Source organism: Gorilla gorilla, chromosome 4, assembly GCF_029281585.2.
Source record: "Gorilla gorilla gorilla isolate KB3781 chromosome 4, NHGRI_mGorGor1-v2.1_pri, whole genome shotgun sequence".
In the NCBI taxonomy this organism is placed as follows: Eukaryota; Metazoa; Chordata; class Mammalia; order Primates; family Hominidae; genus Gorilla; species Gorilla gorilla.
Genome location: NC_073228.2, coordinates 152,174,283 through 152,195,497, shown reverse-complemented (window position 1 = coordinate 152,195,497; position 21,215 = coordinate 152,174,283). Strand labels below are relative to the sequence as shown.

General features: G+C 37.4%; 1 protein-coding gene across 7 annotated transcripts; it reads right to left on the bottom strand.

The window, feature by feature from the left end:
* Positions 1–202: 202 nt before the first annotated feature.
* On the bottom strand, positions 203–20,016 carry SPINK9 (serine peptidase inhibitor Kazal type 9). Of its 7 annotated transcripts, XM_055387406.2 has the most exons (7): positions 19,928–20,007; positions 17,389–17,603; positions 16,162–16,350; positions 7,195–7,382; positions 3,586–3,617; positions 1,450–1,577; positions 212–388 (listed from the first exon to the last, which is right to left on the bottom strand). In XM_055387406.2, the coding sequence occupies exons 4-7, from the start codon at positions 7,220–7,222 to the stop codon at positions 343–345; spliced, it is 234 nt and encodes a 77-aa protein (XP_055243381.1). In that variant the 5' UTR covers positions 7,223–7,382; positions 16,162–16,350; positions 17,389–17,603; positions 19,928–20,007; the 3' UTR covers positions 212–342. The 7 variants fall into 7 exon arrangements, 6 of the variants coding, with proteins under 6 accessions (XP_063562930.1, XP_004042826.3, XP_055243381.1 ...); XM_063706860.1 differs by lacking the exon at positions 17,389–17,603 and having other exon boundaries at positions 203–388; positions 19,928–20,016; XR_010133962.1 differs by lacking the exon at positions 17,389–17,603 and having other exon boundaries at positions 7,205–7,382; positions 19,928–20,016.
* Between the last annotated feature and the right edge of the window lie 1,199 nt (positions 20,017–21,215).

Below are 21,215 nucleotides of genomic sequence, written 5' to 3'. Positions count from 1 at the left end.
TAATGTACATGGAGTGTTTTCCTAGCCTGGGTAAGAACAGTGCATCAGCTTCAGGGCCTTTAATTTTCTAGTTCCTATTACTAGTCTTAATTGGCCCTTTTTTTCTCCCTAAAATTATCTATTAGACAGCACCCAAAAGTAAAAAACAAATCTAGAAAATTCAACTCAGTTCCCCCCCAAAAAAGAGTCAGGTGCACATTTATTTCCCTTATATCTGCTTTATTCTACAAAGAAATCTGCATATGGTGATGAGTAGGCAATGTGGCATAGATAATATGGGAACAGAAATGTGACTCTTGTGAATAGATGCATTAAAAGATATTTTGGACTCACAAGATAGATTTAACATTTTCCGAAATGTACAAATTTAAGTTTGCCGTCAGTTTTCCTGTGGAGAGAATATAGCAACAAATGAGAAATGCTGAGCCCATAGGCATTTCATTAGCATCCAAACTTCACTAATGAATCCTAAAAATGTATTCAAGTTTCCCCGCTTATTGATGTTTTTAAAAGGAGTGACTGCAATTTAGAAATATTTTTGAAACTGGTGCTGATTATATAAGGATGATGCTCAAATACATCACAATTTATATCCCTGAAAACAGAAATGTTCTAATTTCTTTTTAATTTAAGGGAAACACACACTTAGAAGTCTCTTTTCATAAAAATTGTTATTTTTCTTTTATTAAAAAAAGAACCAGAACAATATGCCACATATGTTAGATGCTCATTTGTATTTCATCTAATTCATCTATATTTTTTAAAATATTTAAAATGACCCATATGTTTTTATACATTCCAGCATATCATTCATTATTTTATAATTTTTGAACTAATGTTAATATATCTTGGAGATGATTAGTTTATAATCTTTAAACTACTTTTGGCTACCTGATTTTTTAAGTGTAATTTTTACTATAGCACCAACATATATTCTGTTGAGATATAATACTCTGAAACAGAAAAAGTTCTTCAGATTTTGCAGATATTATCCCCGTTGTACCAGGCATTAGGGGGCTCTAACATATCCGAGCCTAGTTGCTAAAGCTGAACAAAAACATGGCTCATTCTACCAGATGTGGATGGGATGCTTAGGAGGGAGGATATTCCTTGTCCCTGGAAATAATCCAGGTGGACTGTGAGACTACTTGGTAACTTTTCTGTAGAGGAAGTTTAAGCAATAGATTATCAAGTGGAAGTTGAACTAGATGACCATATATTTCCTTTCAACTTGGAGATTTTAGAATTCTCTGATTCACTCTTGCTTCCAGAATATGTGGGGATATTGTGATATCAGGGACTCCCAAATTCTACCAACTGGAAGGTTCCGTTTGTTAGAGACAGTATGATATGATTCACATATTCCTTAGGCCCTACATCACACCTTCTAATTTGTCTTAATATATACTTTTACCTTAAATATGAAAAAGAAAACATTTTAATACTTACTTAACTTGAGAACAGAAGAAGCAATCATTTTTATAAGTTTTGCCATCAGATCCACAAATTGGATCATACATATGATGACAAAATCTCTGTTGTCCTGGTGGTAACTTTTTATAATGACTGCAGTCAACCTGAAAAAACATATTGAAAACCTTCAACTCTTTCAACCAAATCTTTATTATCAGGATTTAGGATTTTTCAAGCAAGCTCAGAGGGCTCTCAATGCATGTTTCTTATTACAATTGTTGGTTCTCATCTACCCCCTTCAAGACATTTCAAATGTAAAGATGTTTTATGTCAGATATAAAATCATGACTGATAAACATCTTTACCATAGTTGGTTCCCAAATCATACCTTAATGTAAAAATAGATTTTTTTCTCACAATACTGGTTGATGTATCAGTTCTTAAAATACATGGCATATTCTCAAATGCAACCATTCTCATGGGAGTACTCAGAAGTGTGATATATTTTCTGTAGGAATTATCCTCCTATTTCTGTCTTTCACTGAAAAAGCTCAATATGAATGCAAGTGTGAAATATAGGGATAACTACTATCATTTTAATGACTAGTACATTACTGACAGATTTTTACTACTAATTATTGGTAACAATTTACTTGTTATATACTTCACCAGCACATAGATGAATGTATCTTAATATTGTAGTTGGGAACCAGTGTTCTAAATTCCTAGAGCAAAGCCTGTGGAAGTAAGTAGGCAATTCCCAAGAAAAGTTTTTCATATTTTTTAAAAAATCTATGAGCATATAGAAGAGCATATAGAGTAAAGTCAAACACATCTGAATGCAAATCCTATGTGACCCTGTAAAAATTATTTTACCTCTCTAAACTTTAGTTTATCTGTAAAATAAAGATAATAACCACATTGTAGGGTGGAAGTAAAAAATATGTATGTGTACAATGCTTAGCACTACATTGCATGGAAAATATTGAATGAATAATAGGCACTATTTTTTATCTTTTGATTTCTCTTTCAGGTCTACACAAACTCCAGCTGTATACAAAAGACTGCATCTCCAGCTTGTTTTGTCTGAGAGGTCTAGGCATGATATTTTATTAATTGTTGACTGTCTCTACTTGAATAGCTTGGAATATACTCAAACTTAAAGTTGAATTCTTCCTTCCCTCCAGATATGCTTCATTAATTAATTAATTCATTCATTCATCAGCTTCCATACACCTCCTGTTTTCGGTCTAAGGTTAGTGGAGCTGATGCAAAGATAGGTATGCATGGCATAATGGCAGGAGGACCTTAGAGGCTAGTGCAGCAGAATAGAAACAGCAGTGCCTGATGATAAGTATATGCCAGCGTGATTTCACTTCCTCTTCTTGCCTGCTCAAATCCCAGGGAGACAGAGTTTATGTGATACTCAACAACGTGATGGGAAACTACCAAGCTCGTAACTTTCAGTAATCCTTTACATCCTCTCACAGCTACTAAATCATGAAGGATGGCTTGAACTCAGGCCCATCTGACTCCAAAATTTATATCCTTAACCCTATTATTTTCTTTAATAGGTAAAACAGAAGCCTCAAAGACATGAAATAAATTTCCCAGGCCCCAGTGTCACACAGTTAATAAGCAACAGAGTTTAGAGTGGAACTCAAATTGAGTACCAAATAAGATTTTTACTACCACACCTAGATTTTTTCAACAATACTCATTACTGTAACCTGAGTCATGAATGGAAGGCTAAATTAAAGTCCTTATTTTCTAAGACAGAGAACAAAGATATGTGTGACCCATTTAAAAATTATAAGAATCATGACTTGCCCTTATTGAGTTTCACTCTGTGCCAGGCACTGTGCTAAGCTCTTTTCAAATACTGTGGCTTCAAGTCTTGGAATAATGTTATAAGTGTGTTGCCCATGGCCACGTGATCAAAAACGTGGAATTAAAGACCAGGCCTTTCTAACTTTGTTGCTAGTGTCTCACCACCTTGTTCTACTCTCTCCATTTTAGAAAGATCTGCCTACAATTTTTGAAATAAAACCGGTTTTCATACACATAAAGTAAATATTCAAACATATAGAAATTTAATTACTGTGTAGTATCAAATATTTCCTTACTGATATTGACTTTAAAATTACATAAAAGTAGGATGGGTGTACTGACCATCTGTTTCGTCTGTTTGGCACATTCTATACCTGGAAGAAAAACAAAGACAAGACAATATTAAACTCTGGAAGAACCTAATCTTACTAGAAAAATAATCTTTGATTTATGCTTTAGCTTTCAGCCTGTCATAAAAATGTAAGTCTCTCTTCACAACTGTGTATCAGCATTGTATCAAAGGTTGAAGCTCTTCACACGTATCTTTAAATTTTTTTTCTTTTTTGGAGTGGGAGTGGAATCTAGTCAAAGAAATGGAAAAGATGCCACGATGAATGAGAATTTTGTCTTAATCTTTTCTACTTCGTAACCAGAGCTCAGTAGAGACAGAAGAAATAAGTGAGTCATATTTAGGGAGATGTGCTATTGTGGACAGGTGTAGATGATAGATGTTGGAACAGTGGTTGAAAATTCTAGGGAGGCCAATTTTAACTCAATAATAGAAGAATAGCCCATGGTGCCAAACAATTGATTGTAATGTTTTATGAATAAATGAGTTCCCTGTAAATGGTGACATCAAGTCAAAGCAGAGTCTGGATGATCCTCTCCCTAAAAAATTACACAAAGTATTGTCATGAATAAGCATTTGACTTTAGATGACTGTTAACATCCACTCTACCCCTGAGGTGATGTGATTTAGCGATTTGTTGGTTGAGGCAAAAGATTCATTTTAAAAAGTTTCCCTTATTATTTATGTGATGAATTGCATATATCCCAGAATTACATAGGCAGAAGACTGCATGAGCTATTAGTACAAGGGCAGGGGCAGTATTATCAGAGATACTCACTGAACATGGTTGCAAGTGTCAGAGCCAAGAGTAGGACAATGGCTGTTGCTCTCATAGTACTGAAGTGGCCAAGGCAGTCAGATGTAGGGAAAAGAAGTGACCTGGTGTCCGTCCAGCTCACTTTGATCCTGCCTTATATATTTTCAAGAATTCCTGCCTCAATTGTGAAATAGCAATTTCTAAGTAGTACAACTCCAGAAAGAGGTCAGAAATGTCTGCGAGCCATGGGGATTCTTTTCTTGTGAAAGACAGGTAATTGCACATGCCATTTTAATAGCTAGTCCCCAAACCCAGGCTGATGGATGAAGAATGAGATGGTAACTTTGCTTTGAACTACAATTACGTACATAATCAGTGGCATTTTTCATTTCATACAATAACTTGCAATAGACAAGCCACCAATCTTTTGGCCATGGTTTAATAAGTTTTAATTGTTCCTTAATTAAACCATGAGTCATTTGAATTCTTTAATAAAGGCTACAAAGGTGCTGATTTTGGAATGTGCTAGGTTTCAGATACAGTGACTATGAGAAAACTCTGGAAGAAGCTCTTGCAGGTGTTGTAGGTAGAATTGGAGGACACTATACTACTAATGGAAGTATTAGTTTCTAAGGCTGAAATTCACATTTATTTCCCTTCTAAAGTAAAGAGATAGCTGGAACTTATTCTGGTATGATCTGGGGACAAGATCATCATACTATCTCTGAGAGCTGAAACTTTGGGAATCTTGCACACCTGAACTAATTGCCAGCTACACCACTCTCCATGTGACCTTGTACAAGCCATTTATCCACTATAAGCTTTGGCTTTTTTTAATCTTCATTTGATCATCTCATAAATATTAATGAGCATTTACTCTGTCTTAGAGACTGTATTTTATCTTGAATATGCCACAGTCCATGAAAAACTGACTGCTCTCATGTAGTTTGAGAAAGACCGTCTTCTTTTTTTTTGGAGACAGAGTCTTGCTTTATCACCTAGGCTGGAGTGCAGTGGCGTGATCTCAGCTCACTGCAACCTCTGCCTTCTGTGTTCAAGGGATTTTCCTGACTCAGCCTCCCAAGTAGCTGGGATTACAGGAGCATGCCACCACACCTGGCTAATTTTTGCATTTTTAGTACAGACCGGATTTCACCATATTGGCCAGGCTGGTCTTGAACTCCTGACCTCAAGTGATCTGCCTGCCTTGGCCTCCCAAAGTGCTGCAATTACAGGCACGAACCTCTGTGCCCAACCGAAAGACTCTTCTCTTCTTGATCAAACTTATTTAAGGTCCTCTGGACCCTTTTCTTGACTAGGCCTTGGCATTGGCCCTCATTTTGTCTTTGGCCTCCCCAGCTCCCAATTTAGTAAAGAACTTACTAAATTTAGTTTTAGTAAAGAATCCTACTAAATCATAATCATCCCCCCCCAATTCTTAATATCTGATCACCCTTGATATCTGATAAAGTTCCTTATCCTCCACCTCTGACATACAATTGCTTAGCCTGCCTTTAGTAAGAATCCTATTAGGTCTTTTTATCAAGAATCCCCCCCCCAACCCTTAATGTCTTCTATTAAGTAGTTTTCTATCCACTGACCCCCTCATTCTTCTTCTTGGCTATAAATCCCCACTTGTCCCTGTTGTGTCCAGAGTTGAGCCCAATCTCTCTTTCCTATTATAATGATTCTATTATATTAGAATTAAAGGAATCACCCTGCAAAGGTGATGATAATAGCAATAACAGTAAGCATACTTACTGAGCACATACTATGCCTCAGGTACTAGTGTAACTGCTATAAGTATACTAACTCATTTAAATTTCAAAACAAGTTAATGAGAAGTATTATTACAATCAAGAATTTAAAAATGAATGAAGTGAGGTACAGAGAAATAAGTTTTTCAAGGTCATAAGAGTAAGTAGTAGTCAGGGAAGAGGTGGGACTAGACTCCTGAGGCAGAGCTTGGACACTGGAACAAATTGGGAACTAGCCAAAACAGGTCCAGAGCATAAGGACTTCTCCATAAGACATGCCTCACAGTATGCCATGTCAGTTTACCATTGCCATGGCAACACCCAGACATTACTGCCCCTTTCCATGGCAATGACCTGACAACCCCATAGTTACCACCTTCATCCTAGAAATTTCTGCATAAGCTGTCCCTGAATTTGCGTATAATTAAAAGTGGGTAAAATATGAATGCAGAACTGCCTCTGAGCTGCTACTCTGGGCACACTGCCTATGGGCTAGCCCCGTTTAACTCAGCAAGGAGCAGTAGCTGTGCTGCTGCTGTATACTGCCACTTCAGTAAAAGATGTTGTGTAACACCATCAGCTCGCCCTTGAATTCTTTCCTGCACGAAACCAAGAACCCTCCTTGGCTAAGCCGCAATTTTGGGGCTTGCCTGTCGTGCATCAGTAGAGTTGGAAAATGCTATGTAAAAACATGACATATTAAACAGATAAAAGAAGTGTGCTGTTAGATGAAGTGGGAATGTGGGTATGTGGCAGCCTGGTTTCCTTGTACCCCTCTTTCCACAATGACCCCTGGATCATGCTCATGGAGTCCTCTTGGCTACTTGGAGTAATGGGAAGATCACTAGTCCAGATGAGAAGCTCCCAAATTTCAAAATCCGGACTGTGATAAAGTTTTTGTCATTATGAGGCAAAATATGAAAAATTTTTAAATGCTACCAACTCATTATTTGGGAACCTTATTTAAGACTCATCTTTAAATTAAAAAAAAATTACTGTATAAGTTTCTCAGGTGAAGTAAAGATGATCTCTAGTGTCCCATTTCTGACTTGAAGTGGGTATAATTCTTGACAGTGAGCGAAGATGACCTTTACTCACTGACTTGTTAGGGAGCATCTCAGAGAGCAAGTAGAAAAATCCAAGTTAATGTGAGTTATTTAGCAGCCTCATTGTCAGTCTCACTTTTCCCTCTATGGTGAGTCCAGCTCTTCACTTTAGTGGAACTTTAGAATAGTCCATGGTATTTTCTGAGGAGAGTCCAATAAAATTACAGCTACTGAAAAAGAGGGAGAAAGCCTGTTTAACATTGATATTTTGTTCTTGAGAAATATTTCAAAAAGCCTGGTGAACTTGAGTTCCCATTAGATACTACTACTTTTGCACCACTTTTCCAATTATAATCTTCCAGATGTCCCCCACTTTATCTGTCATGAATGCTCATCTAGCACAGATCCTAGAAAAACCTATTGGTATCGCTATTTACTTCCATTTTACAGAAGGTAAATGAGTCTCAGGTTAAATCACATTTCCAAGGTTTCAGATTAAACAACTTAATTTGTAATATGTGTGTGTTGGGAATGGGGTAAGTGAGCACAGCCTTATGGTTTACTTGAGAATTTACTGAACAACTCAGCCTGTGTGACAAATCCCCTCAGATTCTCTTTGGCATTTAACATTCTGAAGTAACTGCTGTGCTTTGAGGTTGCTCTTTTGGAGGCTGACCTACTTCATAGGAACAGATTTATCACGTTACTAGTACCCACTTTACACAACAGTCAGGAAGAACACCTTTTTAAGTTTATAACTTTTTCTTTTGAATTTTCTATTGCAAGAATAGACCAAAGAACTTCATATGTACTCTTTGCCTTAAGGCCACATTCAAATTTTGCCATCTGTGCCATTTGCCATCAATGCCTTTATAGAAAACTGACCCCAAAGAGCAAGATGTACTAATGTTATAATGGTCATATTCCTCAAATTGATCTACAGATTCAACATAATCCCTATCAAAATCTCAGTTGCCTATCTGAGAAAGAAACTCACATTTTCTAATATTAAAATTTACTACAAAGCTATAGTAATCAAAACAGTATAATAGAGACATAAGGATAGTCCAAAAATAAATTCTTTTATGGTGAATTGATTTTTTGAAATATAGTTTTATTTTATTTTTAATTGACAAATAATAATTGTATACATTTATGGAGTACAATGTGATGTTTTGATGGATGTATACATTGTGGAATGATCAAATCTGGTTAACATATCAATCACTTCAAATACTTATCATTTTTTTGGAGAACATTTAAAATCCACTTTTTTTAGCTATGTTGAAATGTAGAATACGTTATTATTAACTGTACTCATGCTGTGCAATAGATCACCAAAACAGATTCTTCTTTTCTAACTGAAACTTTGCACCCTTTGGCCAGTGTCTTCCTTTTCCCTCTCCACTTCCCGAACCATAGCTTCTGGAAACCACCATTCTACTCTCTCCTACTATGAGTTTGATTCTTTTACATTCCACATATAAGTGAGATCACATAGTATTTATTTGTCTTTCTGTGCTTGGTTTATTGCACCTAGCATAATATCTTCTAGTTTCATCCATGTTGTCACAAATGACAGAACATCCTTCTTTTAAGGCTGAATAATATTCCATTGTGTATATCACATTTTAAAAATTCATTCCTCTAGAGGGGTGGAGCCAAGATGGCCAAATAGGAACAGCTCCAGTCTACATCTCCCAGCATGAGTGACACAGAAGATGGGTGATTTCTGCATTTCCAACTGAGGTACTGGATTCATCTCACTGGGGAGTGCTGGACAGTGGGTGCAGTGCACCGTGCATGAGCCGAAGCAGGGCGAGGCATCACCTCACCCAGGAAGCGCAAGGGGTCAGGGAATTCCCTTTCCTAGTCAAAGAAAGGGGTGACAGACGGCACCTGGAAAATCGGGTCACTCCCACCCTAATACTACGCTTTTCCATCGGGCTTAGCAAACAGCACAACAGGAGATTATATCCTGCACATGGCTCAGAGGGTCCTACGCCCATGGAGAAACTCTATAAGCCAGAAGAGTGGGGGCCAATATTCAACATTCTTAAAGAAAAGAATTTTCAACCCAGAATTTCATATCCAGCCAAACTAAGCTTCATAAGTGAAGGAGAAATAAAATACTTTACAGACAAGCAAATGCTGAGAGATTTTGTCACCACCAGGCCTGCCCTAAAAGAACTCCTGAAGGAAGCACTAAACATGGAAAGGAACAACCGGTACCAGCCACTGCAGAAACATGCCAAATTGTAAAGACCATCAAGGCTAGGAAGAAACTGCATCAACTAATGAGCAAAATAACCAGCTAACATCATAATGACAGGATCAAATTCACACATAACAATACTAACCCTAAATGTAAATGGGCTAAATAATCCAATTAAAAGACACAGACTGGCAAGTTGGATAAAGAGTCAAGACCCATCAGTGTGCTGTATTCAGGAAACCCATCTCACATGAAGAGACACACATAGGCTCAAAATAAAGGGATGGAGGAAGATCTACCAAGCAAATGGAAAACAAAAAAAGGCAGGGGTTGCAACCCTAGTCTCAGATAAAACAGACTTTAAACCAACAAAGATCAAAAGAGACAAGGCCATTACATAATGGTAAAGGGATCAATTCAACAAGAAGAGCTAACTATCCTAAATAAATGTGCACCCAATACAGGAGCACCCAGATTCATAAAGCAAGTCCTGAGTGACCTACGAAGAGACTTAGACTCCCACATAATAATAATGGGAGACTTTAACACTCCACTGTCAACATTAGACAGATCAATGAGACAGAAAGTTAAAAAAGATATCCAGGAATTGAACTCAGCTCTGCACCAAGCGGACCTAACAGACATCTACAGAACTCTCCACCCGAAATCAACAGAATATACATTCTTCTCAGCACCACACCACACCTATTCCAAAATTGACCACATAGTTGGAAGTAAAGCACTCCTCAGCAAATGTAAAAGAACAGAAATTATAACAAACTCTCTCTCAGACCACAGTGCAATCAAAGTAGAACTCAGGATTAAGAAACTCACTCAAAAGCACACAACTACATGGAAACTGAACAACCTGCTCCTGAATGACTACTGGGTACATAACAAAATGAAGGCAGAAATAAAGATGTTCTTTGAAACCAACGAGAACAAAGACACAACATACCAGAATCTCTGGGACACATTCAAAGCAGTGTGTAGAGGGAAATTTATTGCACTAAATACTCACAAGAGAAGCAGGAAAGATCTAAAATTGAAACCCTAACATCACAATTAAAAGAACTAGAGAAGCAAGAGCAAACACATTCAAAAGCTAGCAGAAGGCAAGAAATAACTAAGATCAGAGCAGAACTGAAGGAGATAAAGACACAAAAACCCCTTCAAAAAGTCAGTGAATCCAGGAGCTGCTTTTTTGAAAGGATCAACAAAATTGATAGACCGCTAGCAAGACTAATAAAGAAGAAAAGAGAGAAGAATCAAATAGACGCAATAAAAAATGACAAAGGGGATATCACCACCAATCCCACAGAAATACAAACTACCATCAGAGAATACTATAAACACCTCTACACAAATAAACTAGAAAATCTAGAAGACATGGATAAATTCTTCAACACATACACTCTCCCAAGACTAAACCAGGAAGAAGTTGAATCTCTGAATAGACCAATGACAGGCTCTGAAATTGAGGCAATAGTTAATAGCTTACCAAACAAAAAAAAGTCCAGGACCAGATGGATTCACAGCCAGATTTTACCAGAGGTACAAGGAGGAGCTGGTACCATTCCTTCTGAAACTATTCCAATCAATAGAAAATGAGGGAATCCTCCCTAACTCATTTTTATGAGGCCAGCATCATCCTGACACCAAAGCCTGGCAGAGACACAAGCAAAAAAGAGAATTTTAGACCAATATCCTTGATGAACATTGATGCAAAAATCCTCAATAAAATACTGGCAAACCGAATCCAGCAACACATCAAAAAGCTTATACACCATGATCAAGTGGGCTTCATCCCTGGGATGCAAGGCTGGTTCAACATACACAAATCAATAAATGTAATCCAGCATATAAACAGAACCAAAGACAAAAACCACATGATTACCTCAATAGATGCAGAAAAGGCCTTTGACAAAATTAAACAATGCTTCATGCTAAAAACTCTCAATGAATCAGGTATTGGTGGGACGTATCTCAAAATAATAAGGGCTATCTATGACAAACCCACAGCCAATATCATACTGAATGGACAAAAACTGGAAGCATTCCCTTTGAAAACTGGCACAAGACAGGGATGCCCTCTCTCACCACTCCTATTCAACATAGTGTTCGAAGTTCTGGCCAGGGCAATTAGGTAGGATAAGGAAATAAAGGGCATTCCATTAGGAAAAGAGGAAGTCAAATTGTCCCTGTTTGCAGATGACATGATTGTATATCTAGAAAACCCCATCATCTCAGCCCAAAATCTCCTTAAGCTGATACGCAACTTCAGCAAAGTCTCAGGATACAAAATCAATATACAAAAATCACAAGCATTCTTATACACCAGTAACAGACAAACAGAGAGCCAAATCATGAGTGAACTTCCATTCACAATTGCTTCAAAGAGAATAAAATACCTAGGAATCCAACTTACAAGGGATGTGAAGGACCTCTTCAAGGAGAACTACAAACCACTGCTCAATGAAATAAAAGAGGATACAAAGCAATGGAAGAACATTCCATGCTCATGGATAGGAAGAATCAATATTGTGAAAATGGCCATACTGCCCAAGGTAATTTATAGATTCAATGCCATCCCCATCAAGCTAGCAATGACTTTCTTCACAGAATTGGAAAAAACTACTTTGAAGTTCATATGGAACCAAAAAAGAGCCCGCATTGCCAAGTCAATCCTAAGCCAAAAGAACGAAGCTGGAGGCATCACACTACCTGACTTCAAACTATACTACAAGGCTACAGTAACCAAAACAGCATGGTACTGGTACCAAAACAAAGATATAGACCAATGGGACAGAACAGAGCCCTCAGAAATAATGCCACATATCTACAACTATCTGATCTTTGACAAACCTGACAAAAACAAGCAATGGGGAAAGGATTCCCTATTTAATAAATGGTGCTGGGAAAACTGGCTAGCCATATGTAGAAAGCTGAAACTGGATCCCTTCCTTACACCTTATACAAAAATTAATTCAAGATGGATTAAAGACTTACATGTTAGACCTAAAACCATAAAAACCCTAGAAGAAAACCTAGGCAGTACCATTCAGGACATAGGCATGGGCAAGGATTTCATGTCTAAAACACCAAAAGCAATGGCAACAAAAGCCAAAATTGACAAATGGGAACTAATTAAACTAAAGAGCTTCTGCACAGCAAAAGAAACCACCGTCAGAGTGAACAGGCAACCTACAGAATGGGAGAAAATTTTTGCAACCTACTCATCTGACAAAGGGCTGATATCCAGAATCTACAATGAACTCAAACAAATTTACAAGAAAAAAACAACCCCATCAAAAAGTGGGCGAAGGATATGAACATAAGCTTCTCAAAAGAAGACATTTATGCAGCCAAAAAACACATGAAAAAATGATCATCACTGGCCATCAGAGAAATGCAAATCAAAACCACAATGAGATACCATCTCACACCAGTTAGAATGGCAATCATTGAAAAGTCAGGAATCAACAGGTGCTGGAGAGGATGTGGAGAAATAGGTAAACTTTTACACTGTTGGTGGGACTGTTAACTAGTTCAACCATTGTGGGAGACAGTGTGGCGATTCCTCGGGGATCTAGAACTAGAAATACCATTTGACCCAGCCATCCCATTACTGGGTATATACCCAAAGGATTATAAATCATGCTGCTATAAAGACACATGCACACGTATGTTTATTGCGGCACTATTCACAATAGCAAAGACTTGGAACCAACCCAAATGTCCAACAATGATAGACTGGATTAAGAAAATGTGGCACATATACACCATGGAATACTATGCGGCCATAAAAAATGAAGAGTTCATGTCCTTTGTAGGGACATGGATGAAGCTGGAAACCATCATTCTCAGCAAACTGTCACAAGGACAAAAAACCAAACACCGCATATTCTCACTCATAGGTGGGAATTGAACAATGAGAACACTTGGACACAGGAAGGGGAACATCACACACCAGGGACTGTTGTGGGGTGGGGGCAGGGGGGAGGGATAGCATTAGGAGATATACCTAATGCTAAATGACGAGTTAATGGGTGCAGCACACCAACATGGCACATGTATACATAGGTAACAAACCTGCAGGTTGTGCACATGTACCCTAAAATTTAAAGTATAATAATAATAAAAATTAATTCCTCTGTTGATGGGCACTTTGGTTATTTCCATATCTTGGCTATTGTGAATAATGCTGCAATGAACATGGAAATGCAGACATCTCATTGACTACCAGTTTCAGTTTCTTTGGATGTATACCCAGAAGTGGGATTGCTGGATAACATGGTAATTCAATTTTTAGTTTTTGAGAAACTTTTATGTCATTTTCCAAAATGACTGTACTAATTCACAATCCCACCAACAGTGTACATATTCCTTTTTCTCACGTTCTCACCAACACTTGTTGTCTTTCATCTTTTTGATGCTAGCCAATCTAACAGGTGCAAAGTGATATACTATTGTGGTTTTAATTCACATTTCTCTAGTAATTAGAGATGTTGAGCATTTTTTCATATATCTGTTGACCATTTGTATGTCTTCATTCAAGAAATGTTTATTCAGGTCCTTTGCCCAATTTTAATAGTTTTTTTGTCACTGAATTGTTTGAGTTCCTTGTATATTTTGGATATATGGCGAATTGATTTTTGACAAGGGTGCCAAGACAATTCTTTGGAGAATAATCTTTTTGAAAATTCAGGCTGGGACAACTGGATATCCACATGCAAAATAACGTAAGATACCACATATAAAAAGGAACTGAAAATGGATCAGAGAGTACATGTAAAATCTAAAAACGAAATAACCTTTAGAAAAGACCCAAAGTGTAAATCTTAGTAACCTTTGAATAGGCAATGATTTCTTAGATATGACACTAAAAGTACAAGACAAAAGATATAATAGGTAAATTGGACATTATGAAAATTGAAAGATTTTGTGGCTCAAAGGACAGCTCACAGAATGAGAGAAAATATTTGCAAATCATGTATCTGATGAGACTGGTATCTAGAATATATATAAAAAATTACAGTTCAATAATAAAAAGGCAATCTGATTAAAAATGAGCAAAGGATTTGAATGGACATTTGTCCAAAGAAATGCAAAAGGTCAATAAGCACATGAAAAGACCGCTAACATCATTAGTTATTAGGGACATGAAAATCAACATCAGTTATCACTCCCCATCCATTAGGATGGTTAAGATAAAAAAGACAGGTGACGTGTTGGTGAATAGGTAGAGAAATTGGAACCATTATACATCGCTGGTATAAATGTAAATGAAAATGTAAAATGGTGAAGCTGCTTTGAAAAATAGTTTGGTAGCTCCTCAAAAAGTTAAACATAGAATTACTAGCAATTCCACTCTTAGGTATTTATTCAAGATTATTGAAAACATGTCCACACAAAACTTGTACATGAATGTACATAGCAGCTTTATTTATAAAACCCCAAATTGGAAACAACCCAACTATCCATCAATTTATGAATGATTGAATGTCATATATCCATGCAATGGAATATATTTCAGCTGTATAAAGGAATGAAATACTGATACATGCCACAACATGGATTAACCTTGAAAACTTAATGCTAAGTAAAAGAAGCCAGACACAAAAAGCACATATTGCATGATTTTATTTATATATAATGTCAAGAATAGCAAATTCACAGACAGAAATTAGATTAGTGATTCCCAGGGGTTGGGAGGATAGTAGGGGGGTAGATAGGAGTGACTGCTAAGGGAATAGTTTCTTTTTGGTGTAATGAAATGTCCTGGAATTAGATAGCGGTGATGATTGCACAATTTTGTTAACAGACCAGAAACTACTGAAATTTATATTTTAAAAACATGAATTTTGACTCTCTCTCTCTCTCTGAGGGTACAAAAAGCCATGAATTTTATGCTTTGTGAATTATTTCCCATTAATAATAATAATAATAAGACCCATTCAGGATCATGCATTGTCATGTTCTTCAGTCTTCTTCAAGGCATAACATTGAAACAGTGCTTTCTTGGTTTTGGAAGTTATAGACCAGTGATTTTGTAGAATGTTTCTGAATTTGAGTTTGTCTGATATCTCATAATGATTATATTCAGGTTGTGCATTTTTGTTAGAGAAATCCAAACGTTATTCTGTGTTCTGCATATTGTATCTTTTCAGCCAGTATATATGATGTTGATTTGCCTATCATTAATGATGTCAACTTTGATCACTTGAGTAAGGGCAGTGTCTGAATGATTTTTCTACTATAAAGTTACTCTTCTTTCATAATTAATAAACATTTTATGACGAGATTCTTTGAGATTATGTAAATATCTCATTTTATGTTGCAAACCCATACTATTGAGCTCAATAGGCCATGTTTTAATGGGACAAACTATGTAAACGAGTGTGTATAATCTTTGTATGTTCCAAGTTATACATTCTCCTTTTCACTTTCTAATATCAACTTCTAACGAATAGAAATGTTTTCATTTTTCAAGCAAGGGGAAAAAAACTTGAAAAATTACTGGTTGTATTTCTTTAATATGCCAGGCATGTTGCAAAGAAAGTGATTTATGTTTTTAGGCCTTAGTAAATATTGGAGAAGGATGGGCATTCAGATCATAATTGTTTCTTTAGATTTTTGTAGGACATTATAGTTTACAAAGCATGTTTGCATGCATTATCTCATCTGACTCCCACAATATACATGTCTAATTAGGGGTGATTATTCTCTTTATTTTATAAGTAAGGAAAGAAATACTTTAGATACACATTAAATTACTTTCGCGGGCTACATACCTTGTAAATGTTCAGGTTGGGTTAAGCCCATGAGTCTCCTGGGCTCATTGTGTTCTCCTGAGCTGCTTGGTGGAGTTTTATAATGAAAACAATGATGAGAAGGATTCATAAAGACCATAAAGATGCAAATGCTGATGATCACACAGAGAGACAAATCTCAATGAAATCACTTCTTCTCCAATACCTAAACTTCAAAAGGTAAACTTTTAAAAACAAATTTACTTCACATTCATATGACGGCAAGTTAGCAGCTTCCCATGTGGGAATGATTTACTCTTCCTAAGAATAAAGAAGGAAAGAAAGTTAATAAAGTTAATATATATGTCATTGTAAGAAATACTTATAAATTCCATTGACATTAAACAGTTTATAATGAAAAACCAGTCTTTTATCATCAGCATCACACTTCAGTGGGAATTCATTTGAACCATTTCTGTTTTTAGATTATTGCCATCATAATTCTTAATAATATACATCTATTGCCTTACAAGCTAAAATTATTTGTTGACTCCCATCTATGCAGGAAAAAAGTATTAATTTACATTTCCTTTTCATTCATCCCAGTTTTTGATAGGCATATCATGACTTTTTAAAATTCTGCTTGTTAACTTTGTAACCTAAAGTAATGTACTTTAGTCACTATTTCTATGTCATCATCTTTAGACAGTATCTCATAACCCAATAAGTAGTTCATCTGTCTCCATACACTTCCCTCAATCAGCATTTTTGTCTAGCGATTTTTCACCTCTATTTTTACTTTTATATTTCATACATTAAAAATATGCATGTTCTGTTCTGTATTCCATAATTGTATCTTCTATATTTTGCTTATAGGTGGGTTTTAAAATTTGAACAGCAATAACTATTTTTAAATTCATTTATAAATATTAAAAGGATTCTGGGAATGTATCCATTGTAGACCAAATCTAGACTTCAATTTCAGAAAGATTGGGGATACTTTTAAGGTCGTGAGTTTTGATAAATGCTGGAAGAAAAAGGTCAGCATTATCAACAGTCTGGTGTCCACTTTGGATGTCATATAGATTGCAGAACTAAGCCTGCCCTGGTCTCCTATGAAGCTAGATGTTTCCTTAGCTTTCTTATGTAAGTCTGCAGAACAAACGTTATTTAGACCCTGAGCCAGTAGACCCGTCTGCCACTTACAGCCCTACAACTGGGCTATGAAAGTGTTTTGTAAACTATAAAGTGCTTTATAGATATACGTACTAGGTCATATCATAGTAGAAGGAATTTGATTTCCAGGTATCATAAGATATTGTGGATAAAACTCTGGAAATAGTATTTGGTCCCTGAATTGATTGGGACTAAGCAGACCTGGGTTCTTCTCTTGGTCTTCCACATAAGCAATGAAGCATTTTCAGCTTTTGGAGCTCAGTGTTTCCATCCATAAAATGAGTCTGTTGACTGGCTCTCTTCCATTCCTGACAGTGAGGAATTATTAAAGTAAAGACGTATATTTTGTGCACATTCTATATCATGTTTCCATTGATATCTTTACCTGATCTTCATGTATAGTTGGCAGGGATTGACATAAGTCTTTCTATGTGTACCACACATAGGGGTAAAGATGAGCTCCCAGTGTCAGAGTATACTTGTGTCATGATCAATGTATCTATTACAGAGTACACCTGTGTCATATCAATATATCTATTACAATTTACCTGCAAGCTTTCATGTACACAGGCTGTAGACTATCGTGATTAAACATATGGGGTATAAAGTCAAATCATCAAGGCAAAAATGCTAACTAACTTTGTGGTTTTCTATAAATTCCTTCTTGCCAAATCTCAGTGGATAACAGGAAATTTCTCATAGTATAATTGAGAGAAATAAATGAAATAACAAACATAAAACATATTTCAAAAGTTCTAGTCTAAAACAAGTGTTAGCCATCATTATCTTAGATTATTTGAAAGTTAGACAAAAAAAATTGCTAGGGCTTTTGAGTAGTATACAGTCATTGTGAGGAAATACTCAATATAAAATATCTTTATTTTTACTCATACAAATTGATTACTGCAAACTATTTCCTGCAATTATTTATTCATTGGGAAACAATGCTTTTCTTTGTGGGTAAGTAATGACTTGGGGAGATCTCAGCTTCATTGATGCTTTCTCAAAACTGATTTTTGCTCATACAGGTCATATGTTAGACATAATGTAAAGATATTTTAGTTATAACTTATTTTCCCTAGATTTTAAGTCAATGATACCATACTGATGTTGAAAATCAGGGTGGCATAATAAAAAGAGGATTGGACTTGGACTTGGAATTAGAATATATGGCATTTAATCCTAGGTCCCCACCTATGCTTTCTAGCTTAATTTCCCTCGTTTGTTAAAAAAAAAAAAAAAAAAAAAAAAAAATTGCACCAGTCCATCCTATCACAGAGAATAAAATTAAGAAATTATCATTAAAATGTTTTAAAATTCATTTCATCTTCCATCACTGATACTCTTTCTTCCAGTTGATCTCATCGGCTCCTGAGGCTTCTGCATTCTTCATGTAGTTCTCGAGCCTTGGCTTTCAGCTCCATCAGCTCCTTTAAGCACTTCTCTGTATTGGTTATTCTAGTTATACATTCGTCTAAATTTTTTTCAAAGTTTTCAACTTCTTTGCCTTTGGTTTGAATTTCCTCCTGTAGCTTGGAGTAGTTTGATTGTCTGAAGCCTTCTTCTCTCAACTTGTCAAAGTCATTCTCCGTCCAGCTTTATTCCATTGCTGGTGAAGAGCTGCGTTCCTTTGGAGGAGGAGAAGCGCTCTGCTTTTTAGAGTTTCCAGTTTTTCTGCTCTGTTTTTTCCCCATCTTTGTTGTTTTATCTACTTTTGGTATTTGATGGTGGTGATGTACAGATGGGTTTTTGGTGTGGATGTCCTTTCTGTTTGTTAGTTTTCCTTCTAACAGACAGGACCCTCAGCTGCAGGTCTGTTGGAGTTTGCTAGAGGTCCACTCCAGACCCTGTTTGCCTGCGTACCAGCAGCGGTGGCTGCACAACAGTAGATTTTCATGAACCGCGAATGCTGCTGTCTGATCATTCCTCTGGAAGTTTTGTCTCAGAGGAGTACCCGGCCGTGTGAGGTGTCAGTCTGTCCCTACTGGGGGGTACCTCCCAGTTAGGCTGCTCTGGGGTCAGGGGTCAGGGACCCACTTGAGGAGGCAGTCTGCCCGTTCTCAGATCTCCAGCTGCGTGCTGGGAGAACCACTGCTCTCTTCAAAGCTGTCAGACAGGGACATTTAAGTCTGCAGAGGTTAGTGCTGTCTTTTTGTTTGTCTGTGCCCTGCCCCCAGAGGTGGAGCCTACAGAGGCAGGCAGGCCTCCTTGAGCTGTGGTGGGCTCCACCCAGTTCAAGCTTCCCAGCTGCTTTGTTTACCTAAGCAAGCCTGGGCAATGGCGGGCGCCCCTCCCCCAGCCTCGCTGCCCCCTTGCAGTTCGATCTCAGACTGCTGTGCTAGCAATCAGCGAGACTCCGTGGGCGTGGGACCCTCCAAGCCAGCTGCGGGATATTATCTCGTGGTGCACCATTTTTTAAGCCCATCGGAAAAGCGCGGTATTAGGGTGGGAGTGACCCGATTTTCCAGCTGCCATCTATCACCCCTTTCTTTGACTAGGAAACGGAACTCCCTGACCCCTTGCGCTTCCTGAGTGAGGCAATGCCTCTCCCTGCTTCAGCTCGCGCACGGTGCCCTGCACCTACTGTCCTTCGCCCCCTGTCTGGCACTCCCTAGTGAGATGAACCCGGTACCTCAGATGGAAATGCAGAAATCACCCGTCTTCTGTGTCGCTCATGCTGGGAGCTGTAGACCGGAGCTGTTCCTATTTGGCCATCTTGGCTCCAGCCCCCACAACCCTTCATGCTAAAAACTCTCAATAAATTAGGTACTGATGGGATGTATCTCAAAATAATAAGAGCTATCTATGACATACCCACAGCCAATATCATACTGAATGGGCAAAAACTGGAAGCATTCCCTTTGAAAACTGGCAAGACAGGGATGCCTTCTCTCACCACTCCTATTCAACATAGTGTTGGAAGTTCTGGCCAGGGCAATTAGGCAGGAGAAGGAAATAAAGGGTATTCAATTAGGAAAAGAGGAAGTCAAATTGTCCCTGTTTGCAGATGACATGATTGTATATCTAGAAAACCCCATTGTCTCAGCCCAAAATCTCCTTAAGCTGATACGCAACTTCAGCAAAGTCTCAGGATACAAAATCAATGTACAAAAATCACAAGCATTCTTACACACCAGTAACAGACAAACAGAGAGCCAAATCATGAGTGAACTTCCATTCACAATTGCTTCAAAGAGAATAAAATACCTAGGAATCCAACTTACAAGGGATGGGAAGGACCTCTTCAAGGAGAACTACAAACCAGTGCTCAATGAAATAAAAGAGGATACAAACAAATGGAAGAACATTCCATGTTCATGGGTAGGAAGAATCAATATCGTGAAAATGGCCATACTGCCCAAGGTAATTTATGGATTCAATGCCATCCCCATCAAGCTACCAATGACTTTCTTCACAGAACTGGAAAAAACTACTTTAAAGTTCATATGGAACCAAAAAAGAGCCCGCATCACCAAGTCAATCCTAAGCCAAAAGAACAAAGCTGGAGGCATCATGCTACCTGACTTCAAACTATACTGCAAGGCTACAGTAACCAAAACAGCATGGTCCTGGTACCAAATCAGAGATATAGATCAATGGAACAGAACACAGCCCTCAGAAATAACGCCACATATCTACAACTATCTGATCTTTGAAAAACCTGACAAAAACAAGCAATGGGGAAAGGATTTCCTATTTAATAAATGGTGCTGGGAAAACTGGCTAGCCATATGTAGAAAGCTGAAACTGGATCCCTTCCTTACACCTTATACAAAAATTAATTCAAGATGGATTAAAGACTTAAACGTTAGACCTAAAACCATAAAAACCCTAGAAGAAAACCTAGGCATTACCATTCAGGACATAGGCATGGGCAAGAACTTCATGTCTAAAACACCAAAAGCAATGGCAACAAAAGC